This window comes from Poecile atricapillus, chromosome 6, assembly GCF_030490865.1.
Source record: "Poecile atricapillus isolate bPoeAtr1 chromosome 6, bPoeAtr1.hap1, whole genome shotgun sequence".
In the NCBI taxonomy this organism is placed as follows: Eukaryota; Metazoa; Chordata; class Aves; order Passeriformes; family Paridae; genus Poecile; species Poecile atricapillus.
The window spans coordinates 11,732,589-11,753,482 of NC_081254.1; the positions used below are offsets into that span (position 1 = coordinate 11,732,589).

Sequence of the window (20,894 nt, forward strand, 5' to 3'; positions counted from 1 at the left end):
AAAATTACTCTGCTGTTATTTAGGGTTTAGCTAAGCAGTTTCTATACAACTTATTTTATTGTCCAGAATATTTAACATTGATTATTTTTTTTCTTTCATCAAACATTACACTTTGAGAATTTTAAGCACTATAGTGATTTAAAACCTTGTGCTGTCTGTTAGCTTGTCCTTGGGTGTGCAGGAGAATTAAAGATTGGAAGAGTCAAACTAAAGCTTTAAAATAGCAAGAGTACCTTTCTCCCATGGTCATTGTAATCCATACTTTGACATGTGGAATATCTGTATTCTCCTTTCCACCACTGCCATTCCAAGCATCTCTTCAGAATAAAGACCCCAGTTGTAGGAAAATTATATAAAAGACCAGTATCAAACTGGTCAGAAAGAGAGAGTTTGCAGAAGGAACTGGAATAATACGGCAAAGTCCCTTGAATTCTTTGGCTGTTGTGCTATAAAACCTGGAATTCTTGTATTTCATACAGTTCTGTTGTCACTTACTTACATTGTAATTACATTACTTTATATATTGGTATGACTTGCTACTACAGTCCTAAACACTGATTATCATTCCTGGAAGAGAAAAATAAATTACAAGTAAAGGCAAAGGATTCCAATGATTTGCAAGTTCAGAAAAACTGACGTTCACTCATTATGAGCATTCTGAATCTTCATTTTATTAATCAGGGTTGCTGATATTTACAAAAAATAGTGTTTATATTTGAGGACTTCCTACACTTTTGGAAAGGTTTAAAGTGCAAGAATATAATGGAAATCTGAGGAAAAAGCCCAACAACAAACATTCATCTGAATATTAGCTAGAAGGATAAAACAAGTTGTTTTACTTGTACAATTGAAGTCTTGAAAAAAAGGCTATCTGGATTAATTTTGCATTTGGGTTCAATTTTTAAAAAAAATCAAATGCAGCCATTTTGTATATTAAGTATTCTCTGTTGAAGTGTTACTCTTGTAAATGTGAGAATTCTGTTTTTTAATGTTTTCTAACTTAGGAAAATCCAAATTTTACTCTTAAATATAAATAAAGTAGAAGGAAAACTCACACTAGATTTATAACTGAATGGGTCAATGCTGAACAGAGATGCTTGTCAAGCTAGGGTGAAATCAGGATGTATTATTTTCTCAAGCCCATTTGAAAACCAGTGCATTGCATCATGCTGCCTCTGCTCCCCAGCCTGAATGCTCAGGTACCAGTTCCAGCTGAGCTGATTGGGGCTGCCCTTCCCAGGAGTTCTCAGGGAGGGATGCACTGGCACACTGGGTACTTAACCCATATGTCTCAGTGTGCCGTCTTTACCTTAACATATGGGAACAGCTGCAGTTCATGCAATATTTTGCATATGTTACATTGTCCCTGGACACTAACTAATGGCTCTAGAAGGATTTCATTGCACATTGTACATTGATACTTGATGGCTGAGATTGATAATGGGCTGAGATGCTTAGCTCAGTGGCTCAGCAGAGATTGAAGGCAATTGATACTAATATCAGTATGCTGTTGAAATAGTTCTTAAAAGGTGTTAGAATAATTCATTTCCTTCTGAAGTAGCATTTACTGTTACCATTCCTAACAGGAGGAGAGGCCAAAGCCTGTCAGATATTTGACACTGACTATTATCATTGCAGTTTGAATTTGAGATAATCTTTGACTGGGGTTAAATATTGAAATATCTCAATGCTTTAAATAACAACCTTCCACAGTTAAACAAGTTCTTCAAAAATGCCAAAACAACACACTAAACAGTTGCTTAGTCATTGTCATATTAGTTACTATTAAAATAATTGTATTTATTTGTTGGGTCCTCACCTGGATGTTTTGCTTTAGGAACCCCTGTTCCACAGAAAGCCTATCTTCCTTCCAGATGTAGCTTAACAAAGGTTGTGTTGTACAGCTGAGCCAAAAGGCCCCACAGAGCTACACTTTTGCACAGTCATCTGAGACGGGCAAGTGAGAAGAGGAAAAGGCAGTCAGCTGTTCTGTACTGAAATGAAAGCAAGACGTTCCAGAAAAAGAGCATCTCCACTGTACGGACAGCGATGTGTTTCTTTCTGATCACTTCTCTCCTTATAGCCAGTAAGAATAATGACAGGCTGGACTAATTGCATTATTGGATAGACATTTAGTCTTTCAAATCCAAAGCAGTAATGACCTGTCTGGAGATGTGCTGAGGTAAGAGGCCTTCTAGAAGGATATAACTCATTATTAAAGAATGAGTAAGGAAAACAGTGTAGCTTTGCTCTAGGAAAAGTAATGTGTGGTGAGGTTGTGTTAAAGCAGAAGCTGAGAGTGGAGGTGAGATCGAGGGACCAGCAGCTCCACAGAGGGAACAGGGCTAGGTGTCCTCCAGACGCTGCTACTGCCCCCTCTCTCGGAGCTTTTCCAACTGTGAAATTGCAATGTTAATACTTCATTGCCATCTGTTCCTTTCAGACATGTTGAGGTGATTAATTTGTCTTCTTAAGCCCCTTGAAATTGAAAGCAGTTTATTAGTGCTAAGTAATACTGTTAATTGGCAAGAGAGAAAGAGGCAGCATGTGGGTTTATGAGCTGGAAATAAGTAATTCTAATCAACTCATGGTACCAGTTAAATAACTTAGTTGAACTTGCTGCGTCAATCTCTTGTGTCTTTCCCCTTCAGGGGACTTTAGGATTGATTTCTAAATTTTGTTTCTTTTCCCTCCATTCAGAGTTATGGATCTGAAATGGAGAATATAATTCAGCTTCCTTCCAAAGCATTGTTATTTACACAGGCAGCAAGGTCCAGCTGAGCCTCGTCAAAACAGGGGAATCTAATGCCTGTGAGCCTGTGTGCAGAGGGCTGTTCGTGTCTGCAAGTACTGCCTGTCCACAAGTAGTGTGTGTCCTGCAAGCCACTCATGCCTGCTGAGGAAGGGAGCTGTGGTGCTTTCTGTGGATGCTGTAGTCCAGGTCATTGCACTCCCCTGCCGCTTTACAGGGGAAATTCTACAGAGCCATGTGGTTTTAAAGGGAAAGAGATGGGTAAGCCTTGTGGGTGATGTGGATTAGTGAGAATTCTGTTCCTTTTCTTGCTCAGAAAGCAACTTGCCACAGCAGTTCTGTTCCATGAAAAAATGGTTGTGCTCCATTTTCACCTCTGCCAGCTGGAATGAGCATGTCCATTTTCTGTGGGACAACATTCTGCCACAGGCAAAACCAGTGCTATGAAGTTGTTTCTTTCTCCTGGGACACTTTCACCAGACTTGGCACACAGTTTTACTGCATCCGTGAAGGGAATGGTGCATATCCTTTGCCTTGGCTGCATGGATGTCTGGCTTCCATCTTTCTTGAGCTGTAGAAGTGCTGAGCCTTGAGCTGGCAGCCATCACATGTACCAGGGCCAATGTGTTCAGATAGCAGAGTACTAAGCTGTAGCTTGTAAGTCTTTGGGAGCATTAATCCTTTCAAATATGTGACCTAAACAGATGTCATCTGTCTTATTATCAGGCTTTCAGTATACTACAGGCTATGCCACTCAGATGGCATGTGAAGGAAGCTTAGAAAACAAAGGGGAGGGACACAGGTAAGGAAATGATGCTGCAGACTTCCACCCCCTTCCAGCCACCTCCTGCTCGCCTACGGGCACTAAAGACAACTCCAGTAACAATGGTGTTACAGGTGTGATGAAGGGGAGATTTTCCCCCCGAGGTGTTAAAGGTAATAGGGCTTAAGGAATGTGGGTCAGGCCCTCTGGTGCTCTCCTGCTGGCCAGGATTAGATCTCCGAGCTCCACCTGGTGCTCAGCGCCGCCGCACAGCTCTGCAGGACACACCCACTCTTCCTCTCCAGCATCTTCTGGTCCCTGCTCACCTCCGACAATTTTTACTGTGAAGCAGAGATGGGGTCACAGCTTGGGGTGCAGTGAATCCTGCTCGAACACCCTTTTATTTGTGCTTTCCAGCAGACACGCTGACGGGCAGATTTTGTGGTGCAGGAAGCACACAGAACTGTCTGGGCCTGAGTTCCAGCACCTGACCTGTGCTGTACTGCCCTTAAAGCAACTCCAACGGGAGCTGGAGTTTCTGGTCCTTCCCCTGACACAGACACAACACCCTCAGTGATGATACATGCATAAAAAGTTAGGCCTTTTGCAGGCTTGTAGGTAGTTTGCTTACACTGCCTCTGGTGCTGGTTGTAGTGCAAACTGATGCACTCCAGATGGGACTGGGCAGAAATTCCTGCGTGCAGGTTGTTTGAATGCTGTCTTGTGTTCACATTGTCTGGAAAACCCTATAAATGCCACTGCCTCAGAGAATCCAATTTTAGAAAAAATTTTACATTGATTTAAAATCACAATATTATATAATCCGTTATGTTGTAATTTCTTCCTTGTTCGTAGTGGTCTGTGTTTTCTAAATTTCATGTTTATTTCAGCATCAACCTCACTCTAACAATAGAATGAGGGGTTGATTTACTGTCATGCTGCTGTAACTGCTTTCTTAAAAAGGATTTTGGGAAAACATGAGACAAGTGCCTCTGAGAAAGCTGAAGAGATCTGTTTTGATTGTGTGCTGCATGTTGTTCAACAACCTGCTCCCACATTCAAATGAGAGCAAACCCTGGAGCTGTAACACAGCCCTTGTGTTCCAAGTCTGCACTACGAGTCCTTTCCTGCTCCAATTTTGACTGGAATGTGTGTGTGTATATATACTGGAGGGAGCTGCAAAATATTTAGTGACCAAAATCACACTGCTGGTTTGCTACAGGCTCAGTCTCTGTTTGTGATAGAACAACTTTTCTGGAGCTGGTTGAAGCTTTGTGAAAACAGTTTTAGTTTAGTTAAAATTGTTTATGCGCTGTTTACATGCCTCTCTCCCTCTAGTATGAGTCCTTTGTTGCTGTGCCTGTTATTTTTTGCATTGATAGGTTTGGGCCACAACAAGTAAGAGATTTGTTCATGTCTGTGGTGGGACCCTAAGGCACAAAAGCAACCCATTACTTCCATAAGTTCTGCCTTTGGTTAGGCTGTCTGGAGAAGCTACAGAAGACCTTCCTGAGAACCTCTTTAAATGAAAGATGAGTGTGGCATTAGGTGTAGTCGGTACATTTGTTCAGTGTGAAGTTGGATAGAAGAATAGACTGAAGCGTAATTGTAATTAAAAAGTTTGCAGAAATGAGAAATCCCTAAACTAGAGAAAGGAAAAAGGCTGTGTGTGGTGTGCAGGAAAAGGCTATTAAAACATCTGTTTACAGTCTATATATGAAACTATTTGTTTGAGAATTCAAAAACATTTAGTTCCTCTCTGGCATTGGGGTAGCTCGACACAAACAGCAGATATTCAAGGTGAGTAAATACAGTGCAGAGAGCTTTGAAAGTGCCCTGCAGGGCAGTGAAGTCTTTGGACTTCAGCGCAGGTGGCGGCTGCTCCGCTCGGCTCCTTGGGCGGGCTGGGGCTGAGGTCGCCCTGGGGCCACGGGTCCTGCAGGAAGGCAGGGGAGGGATCTGGCGCACAGCTGCGGGACCGAGTGCCAGGTCATGGCCTGCCTGGAAGGGGACCAAGGACACACGTCAGAGAGGATACGTGCGAGGGAGGGTCATGCTGGCAGGGACGAAGGGAAAACAGTCCCTTTCCAGCTGCAGAGCTTGGGGAAACTAGCGATTCCCACGGGAGCTGCCTGAGGCTTCCTGACAGCTACAATGACGACTCTTCTAGAATTTAATACTCTGCCTTGGGACTTTTGCTGCTTCTGACGGGAGCAGCCGGCGGCTTGGTCTGCCTTGGCGACCGGCTGCACCCACAGCTGTGCCAGGCTTGCTTCCTTACTCCCCCTTTAAGAGGCAGGGATGGACTGCTCAGCTGTGTGGTAGCATCGCAGAACAGGGAAATCACATTCTGGGGCACTTAACAGAGAAGTTAACTCAGCTGATGCCCTTCAACTACATTATTGCAGTTATTCAAAGAGGAACAATATGAACAGAAAACAGAACCACTCTTTAAACCCCATAAAATTTGCTCTAAAGCCGTTGCACCAGAGAATATTCTTCAAATTCTTTGTGATTTGAGTAGTGCCCTGTAGTACAGTTTTGCAGGCCCATACCTAAGAAACTTAGAAGAAGCTTCCAGTTCTCTATCAAAACCTCCCTTTCCAGGGAATGGGAAGGGATGACTTTCTCCCTGGTCTTCATTCCCATGCTAGAGGTGAGCAAGGAAGAATGTCTTTGAGTGTGACAAGGGAATCATACGCTTTTGCCAAATCAAGGAAGCTTGCTTTATTCTGCTGCTTTATGCTGCAGAACTGTAAGTGGGATTCCCATTCAGCAAGAAATAGCACTGAATCTTGGGTGTGTGCATTATGTGGTGTCACACACTTCTGAAGTATCCTCATTAACTATTTCTGACGTGTATTTAAACCCCTTTTATGCATCCAAAATCCTTTTCTTCCTACTCTGGTTGGAGTTTTTTTTGTGAACACTGATACACAGTTTTATCCAGTGCTGAGAAAATACCCACTAAGTCTCTATCTTTGCTGCTTTTTAAATATGAGCAGATTATCCTGTTTATTTTTCAATAAAACTGTATCTCTACCCAACCTTTTGCCACTATTTCAGTAGATCACCAATTTGCCTTTTGCTTAAGTTGATGCAATTTAAATTTATTTTTCTGATCAGCTATGCAGGCTTGTGTAAAAAGGCACATCTGGTGTGGCAGAGGCTATGGCTGAGGGAGGAGCAGAGTGTACTGCTGTGAGGGGTGGGAGGAAAGAGACCATTACAAGATGCATGTGGTTCCTTACCCTTGATATTCCATTAGGGGTAAGATGGAAGATGTATCCAAAGGGCAAATCCTCTTAGGAAGGCATGACCTTAACCACAATGAATCCACACAAAAAGTGTGCTGTGTGAAGCAACTCTACCAACAAAAAATCTCTCAGACCATCTGGATTATGATATTGTCTTGGTCAAACCCGTGGAAGACATGACAGAAACCTGTGTGCCTGCTGGCCCAGGAGAGGCAGCTTGCTTTCTTCTGGAGAGCACTGCTGGGTAAGTGCATGGTGGAACATATGTGTATGAGCACTCCTGGTTTTCCAAGGTCAGGCAGGGTTGGTATTATTTTTCCTCTTAAATCCAAGTACACAGAGGAGGATTATATAACACACCCCGTGTCTCTTACGTGTTTAGACAAGGAAGCCAAATACCTGAAATGCTTGTTCCTAGGGTAACAGCACATCTGGGATTAGGTGGCTGAACTTCTGCTTTCCATGCCAGCACTGAATAATTTGTACTTGTAACCGCGAGTAAGGTCCCGCTCGAAAGAACGGCTCCTTGATCTGTGCCCAGAGGAGGAGAGGTGTAGGAAATTGCGACTCAGCTACCACATGTAGTCAGCTACTTCGATTTCCATTTGAAGTCCTTCCTGCTTGAAGAAAGGATACAGTATCTGTTAAGCTTTTAATGCTATGCACACACCTACAAAAGGCAGCACTTCACGAATGTGCTAGCCGGCGGTCACGGAAAGGCTAAAATCTCACAGAATCACAGAACAGTCTGTGTAGGAAAGGACTCACAAGGATCATCGAGTCCAGCTCCTGAATGGCCCTCACAGGGACGGAGCCCGCACCCTCGGCGTTACGGGCACCACGCTCGGGCCAGCTGAGCGATCTCCTCGCCCCTGACCAAATAAAGCGCGCGGGCGGGGAGCAGTAACTGGAGCCTTTTCCCAGCTGGAAAGCGGGATGGCAGTACTGGGAGGTGTTCTGCCGCGCTTCACACTTGCGGAAAGGAAAACACAAAACCTGTACTGTGGAAAGCCAAACCAAGCCAGGTACTCTGGGAAATTTCCGGTGGACACGAAAAAAACCCAAATCGGTGGGTCGCCCCATGATACACGTTCTGTGCTCCGAGGATTTGCCGTGCGGGGTGAGGCGTGATTCCCGGATTTTGGCTGCCGTGAGCAGCAGCAGCGGCAGCAGCAGCACCGCCCCTCAGCGCTCCCTCAGCCGCTCCGCCGCGCCGGCAGGGGGCGCGCGGGCCGGCGGTCTCGCGAGAGCGCGCGGGGCCGGCGGGCGGACGGACGGCCGGCGCGGGGCTGAGGGAGCGGCGCGCGGACGGCGGTGAGGCGGCGGCGGGGCCGGCACGGCGGGGGAGACATCCGGGGGGATCCGAGAGCAGTCCGGCGAGGAATCCCGCGAGGAACCGCGTAAGGCATCCCGCAGGCACCCCCTGCCGCGCTGCGGGAAGTGCCCAGGCACCCGGCCTGGGTGGTTTAGGTCGGTCGGGAAATGGACGCTCCGCGGCGCAGGGCTCACACGGGACACGGAGACGGGATTTTGTACCGATCTCGCTCTCCGTGTCCCGGAGAGGTGGTGCCGCGAGCGCTCCTAAAGCCGCGTTCCTAATTGCAAAGGCAAAGCCTTTTGTTAGCAGCTGCGCTTCTCAGAGGTTATATAAGCAGTAAATGTCTGGGTTTGGAATGGTCGGGGTTGTGCCGCATCGTGCTTGTTGAAAGTTTGGCAGACCTGTGTCGTTGGATGCTGGTAAGTGGTGTGAGCCAGCCCTTCCGGGGGTTGTGTGCTAGGCATCCTGACAGCTCTAAACCCGGTGTTTATGGCTGGGATTAAAGAGAAAAACTGACAGAGGAACAAGATTACCTTCCCCCGAGACTTTCGATAAGGTATGCAGTCACGGGAGCAGAAGAAAGCTGGCACCCATGTAAAAACCACTGTTCGTCACGCTGCAAGTGCGTAATATTGGATAGATGGGTGGGCAGAGAGCATGGGAGTGGTATCTTTGGGGCTAAATGCTTCAGGCAGAACCAGGGGTTTGTCACTTGTTTTCCGAAGGGTTTTTAAGTGCAATACTCTGGAAGATGCGTTGTAATGTGCAGTCTGCATTAAGGTAAGTGTGTGTCTTCCCCACTCTGTGGTATCTTCTTTGATATTGTTAGTAATTATAGCATAGAGATTTCAGGCCTTCATATTCAGATACTTTGTGATTTCAGTAATATGCTTGTTGTGCATAAAATATATATTTATGATAGATGGAATAAAGTTGTGATCAGACTTCTTCACAGTTGCATTAGTGACTTGTGACTGCTCAGAGCCCAGCTCTTGTGAGGGTGTCTCTGTGCACTGGCCAGGCTGTTTCGGGGCTAAGACAGGCAGAAAAGGTAGTCACACGTGTTCAGGTGTGTGGCACAGACCATATACTGTGCAGACAGGTGAAAACTACCTGAGTTTTAGAAAATGTAATACCTGAAACTTCTGTTACAATTTCTTAAGGTGTTTATTTCACTTTTTTTCTTACTTGAAACTGTTAAAGGTTACTTTTTCTTCTTCACATGGCTTGTGACTTTAAAATTAGGGTGTTATATGCTTGTTTTGGAGTAAAATAATCTCCCCAGCAGAACCTCCATACAGATACTGGAATGTAATGCTGATGCTGCACTGTACAAAGTGCTTGTTATGCTTGGATGTAAATGGGAAGTTCCCAGATTCAGCTCATGTGCTTAGAGTACTTCTCTCCCTGACCACAACTCCCACGTACCTAATTTGGGAGTGTTTCTTAAGAGGAACTACTGTTTTTTTGGTGGGGTTAGATGGAAATCCATGGGGATTTCAATTCAAACAAGCCAGCTGCATAAAGACAGGTCAGAGAGGCCTTTGGAGCAGCCTCGTCCTGCCAAATGGAAGAAATCATTCCACATTTATAAATAGAGCCTGTTCAATGGGAGGCTTCGTTCCCTTCAGCTTTTCCCCAACAAAGGCTCTGCACAGCTCTGTTTTTGAGGTGATTTTTCCACACCCATTTGAAATGTAAAACAATGCTCTTCTCAAGGGCAGTGTGGATGGTTGTGCCGAGAGTAAAAAGCTGGTAGAACCAGTTTCCTGCCGGCCTGTTTGCATACTGTGCAGAAGATGCAGTGTTGTCTCCTCCTCTGCTCCCCAGCCACCAAATACTTAATTAAAAGCTTAAAATTATTTTTGTCCAGCAGTTTCTGACCTATGGGAATTACCATCTCAGGGGTGGAGTGTAGGCAGCCAGGAGGTTGCACAGAGCACCTGTGACCAGGAGTTATAGCTGCAGGGTCTTGTGGTGACACCTCTCCAACGAGCCAAAAATCTTCTTGTAAAAACGTAGTTATTTTACTATTAGGAACAATAATGTCATCTTCCTCATGATTCAGGCAGTTCTTTTGATTCCATGGCTATAACATTTTTACTGATTACATGCAGGTGGGGGCATGTGCGTGGCCCATCCCTGGGAGTATTCAAAGCCAGGCTGGATGGGGCGCTGGGCACCCTGGTCTAGTGAGAGGTGTCCCTACCTATGGCAGAGGTGTTGGAACGAGATGATCTTCAGGGTCCGTTCCAACCGAGGCCATTCTGTGTGCTTTCCTCAGCGGTGTGTGTGAGATTGTGGAAGCAAGAGTAGATGTGACAAGAATTGTGCATGTGTGTGTGTTATTTTGGCCATTCCAGGAGCTAAATTGTATCCGAGCGGCCCCGTGTCAGGATTTCCGGCACGTCGCAGGCTCAGTGTTGGATGGGGAGCCTCACTGCTGGGCTGTGCCTGGCCAGGGAGAGAAGGCTGAGCTCGGCGGCTGAATCGCCCCGCAGCTCTTTAGCTCTTGCTGCTGCATCCGCGCTGGATGCCTCAGCGCTCGGGTCTGCTTTGTTGTTGCGTGAAGAAGGCACATTGCCACACATTTGAAGTTGCAAGAAATAGCGGTTTTGTTGCAAAACGTTGAGGTTTCGCGGTTTGAAATGCTAGTGGGATGTTGGGGGGCACTCGGTGTTTCGGCGGAGCGGAGCCAGGCCGGGGCAGAGCGGATGCGGCTCCGCACGGGGCCGGTGGTCGCGGCCCGCCCCGGGCCCGCCCCGGCGCTGCCGACGTGCGGCTCGGCCGGGCGCGGTGGCCGGGGCGGGGCGCGGGCTGGGCCGCCCCGATAAGGCGCGGGGCCGCTCCGGCGAGACAGCGCTTGGAGCGGAATTTGCCGGGTTGGAAGCATTCCGGAGAGTATTCCGGGGGCCGTGCCTGGGAATGGAAGCCGCTTTATAAAGAGGACATCGCGGGATTTCTTTCTGAGCGCGGCAAGTAAGTGCGAGCTCATGTGTTGGGGGTGTGCATCCCGTGACGCACATAGCAGGCACTGGTGGGGACCCCCGTGTGCTTGGAAACAGTTTGATGGCAAGGAAATGGCCAGAGCAGGTGACGGCGTGTTGCAGCCGTGCGTTTTCTTGCAGAAGTAATTGTATTTAGTTACTGCTGAGCCGAAGTGTGTGATCGCGGTTGTTTCAGAGCATGTGACCTGAAAACGTCTAAATTCTCAGTGCTATTTGGGAGTAATTGGGAACAAGGAAATAGGTGCTTGCCTCCATTTAGTTTCGTTAGAGGCTCGCGGAAATTGAAAGGAAATTGAAAGGATTGGCTCTCATGAGCAATATGCGAGTTTTACTGGCTTATTTGCGACAAAGCCTAAGAACAGCCATTTTAACAGGAGCTGGCTGGCTGGAGGAAGGCAGCATTCATTCTCTCTGTACATTCTGGAGTAAGTCTCTTGCAATCATCGATAAAAGGAAAAGTAACAAACAGTAATTTCAGAGATCATTTTAGAGAAGTGTGTGTAAGCTTAAATTGCGCCATTATGAAGTTGCTAATACAGATAAAGTAGGTTAACATAATTTTCACAAGAGTTAAGTATGTTAACTACTGTGTGAGCAAAGATGGTAGTTTCATGTAGTCTTTCACACTTTGACTCATTATGTAAGAATAGAAAAAATGAAATAATAACCAATATGAATTTTTAAATTTACTTTTGACTATGTGATAGTTCTTAAGGTATCTAAGACCCTTGTTTTCTTGGTTGGGTGTATTGCTGTAATTCTGTTTGTTAGATTATATCTGAGAGCTAGGGCTCCCACTTACACTGTTGGCTCCTACTTCCTGTAGGTTGTACATGAGAGTTGAAAAGCAAGACAGAGTCTACGGAGTGTTGTGAGAAAAAGCTTAGCTTACCTTTTATTGAACATTGCTGACATGGTGAAGATCATGAAACTTTACTGAAGTGAACCTGTGAACAAGCTAGGCTGTGCAAATACCAGGAAAAAACTGGCATTCATAGCACAGCGTGGGGGTTTGTGTATTTTGGACTTCTGCGCTGATTTGATGCAAAATAACATAAGCTTAAAGATTATATTTGAGTTCTCTTCTCTTGTATTTATGCTCTGCAATTCCTAGAAGATGAGATGTTATGGTGAGGATGGGATTGAGTTACTTGCAGGGTCTTGGGGTGGCATCTGTGCCTCGTCTGTGTCTTGTGTTTGGAGGCGCTGCAGAGACAGGAAGGCCCACGGTGTTGAGGGAACTAAGGGGGTTGCAGCCTCTGTTCCTGCCCCATGGTGAACATTGCTTTTTCTGTCCCCTCCCACTTGCAAGCCACTTTTAGCCCTCTCCTGTGTGAAACACACTATTATATTTGTCTGGTAAAGCTTGGCTGTAGGGTAGGACTTTTGAGTTGCACTTTATATGATCGTGGGTCTTGGAAATTGCAGACTAAATAGCTGCTCAGTACCAAAAGCTCATGGTTGTCTTGTCGTATTCAAAACTACTTTCAGTTCCCTCCAGAGCAGTGGTAAAATCTCTGACATTTTAGATTGGCACATGTGTACGCTTTTAACTCTGCTGGGAGTTTCCATAGCTGTCATTGCTGAGGACTTGTTTTAAATAGAACAAATACTATGAATGTTTAGTGCTTTAGGAATCCCAGGAAACTGACAGGAGAATTCAAGCTCTTCAGTAACAAAATAACCCACTGTTTAGGAGAAGTGCTTACGCTGATCCTTCCCATCTTTACTAAAAGTTACTAAGTACTATATTTTTCACCTTACTTGCAGAATCCTTAATAATACAACATTTGTAGAAATTTTGTATTTGAGCCTCTTTTTCTTGAGACTGTGCTGAAGCTAAGTTTCCACAGCTGTGACCAGGACAAAATAATGGGTAGCTGTTAAAAGTTCTGGCCTTTGCACCTTAGTAAAGAGTGATCTTCATAGTAGCATGTGGGTTTTCAGTTTATGAAAATGTATTGGAATTTTCTTATTTATGGGAATCAGCTAATTTGCCTGCAGAGGAAAAAAGGATGACTGAAATATTTCCTGTCCCTGGCCAGGCCATTCTCCCCCAGCTTTAGCATTGCTGCTGAACCTTCCCTGAATCAGCCCCTCAGCTCTGGAGCTTGCCGGCTAGGCATAAAAGCTGGAGGAAGGTGACTGGCAGGGGAGGATTGCCTAAACTCCTGTGGCTGAAGCTTTTGTCAAATATCTGTTGGTTTTCCTGTGATTGTGCAAATTCCGTGGGCTGAGGTGTTTGAGACGCTGTTATTGCTCCTGGAGGAGAGCTTTATCTATGTTTAGAAAACTTGCATCTTTGTAGGGTCTTAGAGGCTGTTTTGTGCACCTCTATAGTGAAGTAAAACAGATGGTTCTTCATATGATGCCCTTCCTCTTCTGTTAAAGAGGAATAGAAACTATTAAGAAATCGGTTTTTTCCATTGTGTTTTAGGAACACTTCAAGAATGAGTCCACCACAAGATAGAAATAGAAATTCCTGCAGCAGTGAGACTCTGGCAAAGTGCCTTCAAGCAAAGAAGGACTTGGAAACAGCTATATCTGGAATTGTCAAAGCTGAACAGCAGATTAAAGAAAACTGGCGGGAGGTAATTTTAAATTACTTCTTAAAGATTTTTTAATAACTTACGTGACTTCAATTGAATTTTTATTATTCCAGAATATTTACTATTGTCATGGTGGACTGAAATTTTCTTAGCAACTTGCAAACACATTGCTGTGTCATTTGGCTATGCTCTTGATAAAGGTATTCCTGTATTGCTAACTTAGGCATGCAGAATTTCCAGAAAGCTGTTGATTGAAACCTCAGAATAGAGAGAGATTACAAAGAACATTATTCTTTGATAACTCTTTAAAGGTAGCCTTGGAACTGTTACTGACCTGAGTCATGTGGTGCTGTGGGTGACTGTGATGAATTTTTGAGAAATAACTAACTCCAAAACTATCACTTGCCAGTGACAAACAGTAGTTTGTAATCACTGCAGCACATGTATGTTCACTCTGCTTGACAGATGTACACATGGTGTGTGTTCTCTGACAGGTCAAGGCCAAGATCCACAGCCACATCAGCCGGCAGCTGGAATGCCTGCGCAGCCGTGAGGTGTGGCTCTTCGAGCAGGTGGATCTCATCCAGCAGCTCAAAGAGGAGGCCTTGCAGCAGCAGGCGCAGCAGCTCTACTGGGTGAGCCTTGGTTGTCAGTTGCTGCACTGGCATTTTCAAGCAAACGTTGTCCTTGCAAATATTGGCTCAATTTTATTCCTGAAGTCCAAAACAATAATGTGTGTTTTGTCTTCCATGCAGTACTTGGGACAGTTCAATTGCCTTATTCATCAGCTGGAACGCTCCTACAGTAATGAACTGGCAAACCAGATTGCAGTTTGCCTGGAGAGGTAAAGCTGTTTTATGATGGAAGTTAACACAGTTTGGTTTATTTTAGTTTATGAATTTAATCTGATTTTTTATTCTGATAGAACTAATAATAGATCTGACTGTTCCTACATTTTTAATAATTCCTAGAAAAAAGAACTTTAAAGCAGTCTGAGGTGATAAACCAGGACTATAGTGAGCAGGAGAGGTACTCATTTATGCAGATTATTTCAAATATTAGTTGTTGATGGCAGTTGAAGTAAGAAGGTGAAACTTGTGTTTTGCTGGCAATTTATTCTGTTCTTGGTTTGTAGATAGCGATTCCTTTCTTGTACGCTGTATCAAAAGTCTTCTTTTTTACCTAGTTACTGCCAATTAGCTTGAAAACCTTTTTATGAAATAACGGACCGACTTCCAAAACAGGACGGATGAAGAAGATTGTAATTTTTTTTCCTTTCTGTAACTACCACCTTATTCTTTCAGACTGGGAAGTCTTACACTTAAACCTGAAGAGTCTTCCATCCTAAATTTTGAGGCTGACACATCTCACCTTCGCCAAGCTATTACCTCATTTGGTTCCATTAAAACGATGGTAAGCAGTAGGACTTCCCTGGGTTGGAATACTTGCCTCAGAGATTTTTGTTTTTCAATTGTGCAATATATTCCAAATGATACTTTTGCTTTTAGTGACAGCTTGAATGGATCCTGTGCATGAATCATATAATTGTAGCTGTATGATAAATACACAGTGGTTTATTAATTATTGCATGTAGTTTTCACTGAGCTTAGTTAAACACATGTTATTTTAATGTATTTTGGCAGAGGATGAGGGAATGGCTACTGCATTTTTACTCTATTCCATCAAATGAAAATTTGTTACTGTTTTCTTTAGATTGCAATAGTTAAGACATTGTAGATGCTTTCTGTGATAAACGTATTTTGGGATTCTTACGTAAGCGACATATTTCCTGTATTATTTGAGACAATTCTGTTAAAGGAAGCAGGCTCTAGGTAGTCAATCTTTCTTCATTTGTAAATGTTGAGAACATTATTAGCCATAAAGCAGTAAGCATTTGTAACTGTGCTTTACTTCTGCTTTATTGTAGAATCTGTCCTAGAAACTGGATAAAATGGAGATATAAATTAATTTTTACTTTTCTTTTAGCAAACCTCAGAGAGACAGAATGCTTCTCCCTGGTTTCCAGGGCAGAATTGTGCCCTAATGAACTGTGAGCAGGTAAGATTGCCCTGTGTCTGTGAGTGTTTAATTGCATTAGAGGGAAGAGGAGAACTCAAGCATGTTATGTGAGCTTGAGTAATGGCTTGTGTTTGTTTGTTAAGATGCTTGAGTAGCCAGTAGCTGTGGCTATGGTGAGCAGTGATCTGATATTGCAGGAACAGACAGGCAAGACCAGAGTATGAAAGTGTATGTGGGGTGTGACTGATGGGATTTTTTAATTGAATGTTCATTGATGTTGGAACTATCCAATTCCTATGGGTTTTTTTGTAATTAAAGAGGACTGTTTTTACTTTTGGTGCAGAAATACTGATGCCTGCTGCATGCCTGTGTTGATGTTCAGCACAGACTGGCTCGGCAGTCAGTATTTCTCCTAACCAAGGGCATTCTCTCAGCAGCAGATGCTGTGTGGGACAGTGAGTGCCTCGCTGGCTGACTGGTTACTCGGAAGCAGACCTGTGGGTGTGCGCCAGGCTCCCTATGTTCCCAGCACCAATCTTGAGGAATGGGTTACACAAAAGTGTGTGTCAGAGCCCAGCCAGGTAAACCTTTTGTGCACTAACGTAGTTTTGAACAGAGGGGAAAACACTGTATCTGACTGCAAACAGAATATGGTGGGAATGAAACTCTCTCCAGAATTCTTCATTCTGCCTCATGTTCAGCTGATGCTTTTGCACTTACTAGCTGAATGGTCTGAGCTCTAACTATGCAAACAGTTACTGAACATTGCCTTTTAGTTTTAATAGATGTGTTTCAATGTGTCTTTACTAGGATTTGAACTCTTCCAAAGTCTGCTATTTTGAGCAAGCCTGGGGAAATCTGAAGGATTTGGAGAACTGGCTCCTGCACAATCAGCAGCGTGATGTTGCTGGGAAGACAGATTCCCCTGGTCGCAAGGACTCCACCTCTACTCTCAACTCATCCTTTTCCACTATTGAAAAGGTGGAGGAATTAGAATCCCTTGAACAGGAAGAGATGGACCTTTCTGACTGGCTGCTTACTCCTGACACAGAAAATGGAAGTATTGCTTCAGATGAGAAATGGAAGAATGAATTTAAACCTTTTAGGGAAGAATGCAATTTGAATGATTGGCTTCTCAAAGCTGAAACATGTACCAGTTGTCGTGGCAGCCAGAGCAAAAGTGTGGAAATTGAGAACCTGGGAAATCTGAAGTGCCTGAATGAGCATCTTGATGGAAAAAAATCACCCACTACATCTGCTGTAAATGCTTGGCTTCTTCAGCATCCTCAGGCCCCCTTTAAAGTGGAAGATGTGTGCAAAGCTAATGATCTGTGCGCCAGCTTTTCAGAATGTGTGTGTGATGAAAACTGTGGAAAAGAGGCTCTTTGCAAATGGCTTCTGAAGAAAGATGGAAAGGACAAAAATGGAGTTCTGGTCAGCCAGAGAGATGTACCAGACCCTGAGCATGAGAAGACCAAGTTTGCTGCCAGTTCCTGGCTTAGCCCTGCACAGCAGCTCCCAGGGGAACCCATGAGTGCAGAGAAAGCAGATTATTCAGCAGAGATCGCAGAACCCTGGAAAGCATTGCTCGAGAGGCCTCTGACAAGCTGGCTGGCCAAGACTGAGCACAAAGCAGAAAGCACAGAAGAAAAGGAGAGTTGGGAAAAAGCAGACAAGAGTTTCAAGAGTCCTTTCCTAGACATCTTGGCTCCATTCCACCTCCCCTTAAATGTAAACAGTTGGGTGTTGACTTCAAATAACCTAGAAAGTGCAAACCCACCTCCAGTGGAAGATAAATGGCTTCTGCGCAAGAAAGCACAAGTGAGCATAAGTTTTTGATACTTTTGTGTCTTATGTGCCAGGTTTATTGCTTTGCTGAGTCTAATGACTTCATTCTCTTCCAACGTCGTAGCTCTTCTGGATAATACAGACTGAAAGTTTTTAGGTTTCTTGGCTCTTTTAATGTTTTCACAGTTATTAGATACTTAGCACTAAACAAGATAATATGTTATACTAAATGAAGAAAGCATTAATGTCAAAGACTCAAAAATTGATTTTGGTTTTGAACACTACAGAAGCTGAAGATACATCAAAATGTGTTTATGTTTGGGGTTGGTAATTATGGTAACTTCTCTTTCAGGACTTTGGCCTTCCTACAGTTTGTGACCTTTTTGCCTGTATGAAACTCAGCGGAGATAACGAAAAATGGCTGTATCGGTCTCCTTTACAGGTAGGATACAGAATGTGTTAGAACAGCTGAACCTAATCATCACTTGGGGGTACAGAACATAGACACTGGCAGCTAATGGTCATCTTCAATTCTTTAAATGTTAGTTTAACAGTGTAGTAATTTATGCCCTCATAGACTTTTCTAACAGCTTGGACCAGTCTCCTTTGTTATTATTCCTCCTTTTTTTATCACAGGCCAGGGAGGGAATTACTGTTGTTCTTGTGTAAATCTCTCAACTGATTGACACGTGGTAAGTCTGTAACCAAGATATGGAATTAATGTGTCAATCTCCAGGCAGCTTCTTTCTTACCTTAGTAATGTATTTACAGCTGACATCATGTTTTTTCTTTCTGATGATAAACTCTTGTTTTTGAAATTAATGAAGATGGTCCTTAGCAGTACTTCAAACCCTAAAAGGCAGAATATTCAGTTCTAGGAGTAATGTTAATATCACTTTTTTCAAGGGTATCTTGTAGTTGTTTTTTTCTCAAAGTGTTGTTTATCAAAGATAATAACCCTATTTTAAATTTGTTTAGATGTGAAGAACTGGAAGTATTGAAATCATCCCTTTCCTGCTATCAGTCGCACATCACGCTGAGTGACTGCAGCCAGCTGAGTGCTTGTGTTTTGTGTTTGGCCGTCTGCTTTCTCTTCTAAAATTATAACAAAAAGAAAGATTTCTTATCTAACAGAGTTATGGTGCAGAAGATCCCTTTTTGTTGTCATTAATTCTGAAATGTAAACCCACTGACCATAAGCAATCTGATGCTTTAGAGGTGTTAGCAAATTTGTATCTATTATGGGAATACAAGGATCTTGAATGGGTTGTCACTTGAAGTATGTTCAAGCCAGGGCAGGTATAAAGCAGAATCTTCCTGGTGCTGTGGAACGTCCACCTTTGACAGTGACTTCAGAAGTGCTGCTGTTCCTTTCAGCTGCTACAACTTGGTCACGCGTTGGGTTCCAGCTTGTTTAGGCTGTACTTGCAAGCAATTTGTTTTATGGAGCAGTTGCTCACTTTAGAGGTTTCATTTGCGTCCTGTGTTGGTGCATTTCCCAGCTAAATATGTGAAATCCAGACTTTGAAAAAGACATGGATTTATGGGACCTAACACGTGACAGGAGAAATGGTAACTTACTTTTAAATCAAAACTTGTGAATTTTGAGCCTTTCAGAGAACAGGGTAGGGTGTTAATTTTCATGCACCAGTAGATCAGGCCCTACTATCCCCAGCATTTACAAACTATTTGAATGTCACTGAAAAAGCTGTAAAATGAAATGTGTGTTTCTGTTAGTTCTAGATAATTCATAATGAATTTTTATTGACTAAACCACTGGAAAGGAGGCATCTTAGCCACCTAAAATTTAAAGGTAATATTTGGGGAATTAGATGCCTTCAGCAGATTGATGTCATGCTGTTTAGTTGGGAAACACTAACTTGGCAAACTGTGGCTCCCACTGATGCAGTTTAAAGGTATTTAATCTGTGGTTTCCATGTGATTATGTATGTGAAAGTGGGGTCCAGTAACTCGGATCTTCCTGAAGCTGTGGATATAATATGAGCAATACCTCTTCAGATATTTAGCCTTTTGAGCCTGTAGGAACGAGTGCAAAGATGTTATGGAAACCTGGATCATGCCTGTCAGGCTCCATGGAAAAACTGTGAAATTCCATAGTTTCTAGTGCAGCTTCTACTCACTTAACAAATTGCTCTTAGTGACTATGAAAAAAGGCCCCTCTTCTCCCCATCCTTGCAGCCTCTCTGGGAATAAAAGTGATTTGAGTTCTTCACAACCCTGTAGGAAAGAAATTATTAAGAGCCGACCTTGGTGTCACTTTGCAGTGTGAACACATTCCTGTCTGATCAATCCTGTGCATTCATTTAAAAGTAAGTTTTTAGTCCGAGAAGGGGAGACTGCACATCTGAAACCAGACCCTGAAAGGGCTTAACATCAGGAAAACACTTGAGGCTTTTGTACTTTCATAGCCAGGGCTTTCTGCTGGAGGCAGAGAGGTGTTTTAGGAGTCCACTTTCCCCTTCACACATGTCCTTGTTGCTGCTTGGGAAGACTGCACTGTGACTTACTCCAGTAACAGCCTGATGTGATTAGCAGTTGAACGTAATGAAGGTGATTGACGTGCAGCCCACCTCTTCCAATTAATTCCACGTAGTTGTCATTGTGTGCTACTTTGTCAGTTCATTATGAGCCTTTAAAACCTGGGGGTATGTATTCCTTTATTCAACTGACTTCTTGTCACTAATTGATATTTATGTAAAACATTGATTAGTCTTTTCCATTAAAAAAAATAATTGCAATCCAAGTGTGTGTTATGTCTCATTTACAAGATGGCCAGCACAACCTGCTGTGGCACATGTGCAGTTTGCCTCTGCAGGAAGCTGCTGCACTTGTGCTTCCATCCACGTGGGAGTGACGTGCTTTAGTTCATTTCACCACAGCCTGGAGCTGCACTGAGCTCCAGAGCAGGGAACCTCTGGGAGCTGGCACAATCCCACACACTTAGTGGGAAACTCCTGTGGGTACTGCCTTGCAATGTGACTCCCTGGCCATGCAGTGGGTGTCTCAGTCACCTGGGATTTACTCAGCTGTTGGAAGAAATAGACTTGGACAAAATGACCCATTTGCTTCTTGCTACCCTCGAATACTTAGTGAGGATTTACGGATTTTTAGTAGCATTTGGTCCCCTTCTCCCATGGCTGAAGAACATCTATGGTCTGCCTGTGCACTTGGACCGAGTTCCTCTCTGTCTCCCTGCTGTTTGAGCATCGGCCTCTCTGCATGATTGGTTCCTCCACTGAGCATTTTCCCATATTTAAACTGCAGCCTGTATTGTTCATCAGGAGAACGTTTACAGCTGGACCTGGCAGCCTTTCAACCTTAAATGTCCTGTGGGGGTGTGCACACGTTTTTTTTTTAAAGTGGACTGGAAGTTCTTTGTTAGTAGTCACATGCAGAACTCCTGAATGTGTATCCTGAAT

At 43.9% G+C, this 20,894-nt stretch overlaps 1 protein-coding gene across 5 annotated transcripts; it reads left to right on the forward strand.

The window, feature by feature from the left end:
- The first annotated feature begins 7,566 nt into the window (after positions 1-7,566).
- NCOA4 (nuclear receptor coactivator 4) lies at positions 7,567-20,218 on the forward strand. 5 transcript variants are annotated; one of them, XM_058841222.1, is made up of 10 exons: positions 7,567-7,797; positions 13,536-13,689; positions 14,142-14,282; positions 14,403-14,491; positions 14,952-15,060; positions 15,634-15,705; positions 16,101-16,247; positions 16,477-17,487; positions 17,807-17,896; positions 18,433-20,218. In XM_058841222.1, exons 1-10 carry the CDS (start codon positions 7,709-7,711, stop codon positions 18,436-18,438), a joined length of 1,908 nt encoding a protein of 635 aa, XP_058697205.1. In that variant the 5' UTR covers positions 7,567-7,708; the 3' UTR covers positions 18,439-20,218. The 5 variants fall into 5 exon arrangements, with proteins under 5 accessions (XP_058697205.1, XP_058697206.1, XP_058697204.1 ...); XM_058841223.1 differs by lacking the exon at positions 7,567-7,797 and adding an exon at positions 8,014-8,172; XM_058841221.1 differs by lacking the exon at positions 7,567-7,797 and adding an exon at positions 8,513-8,870.
- Positions 20,219-20,894: the final 676 nt, after the last annotated feature.

Bases quoted from the DNA above. Each gene is read 5' to 3' on its own strand.
- NCOA4 (XM_058841221.1), top strand. From the start codon at position 8,773: ATGCTTCAGGCAGAACCAGGGGTTTGTCACTTGTTTTCCGAAGGGTTT. The intron at 8,871-13,535 runs GTAAGTGTGTGT...ATTGTGTTTTAG, and splicing joins AATGTGCAGTCTGCATTAAG to GAACACTTCAAGAATGAGTC. The intron at 15,061-15,633 runs GTAAGCAGTAGG...CTTTTCTTTTAG, and splicing joins TTGGTTCCATTAAAACGATG to CAAACCTCAGAGAGACAGAA.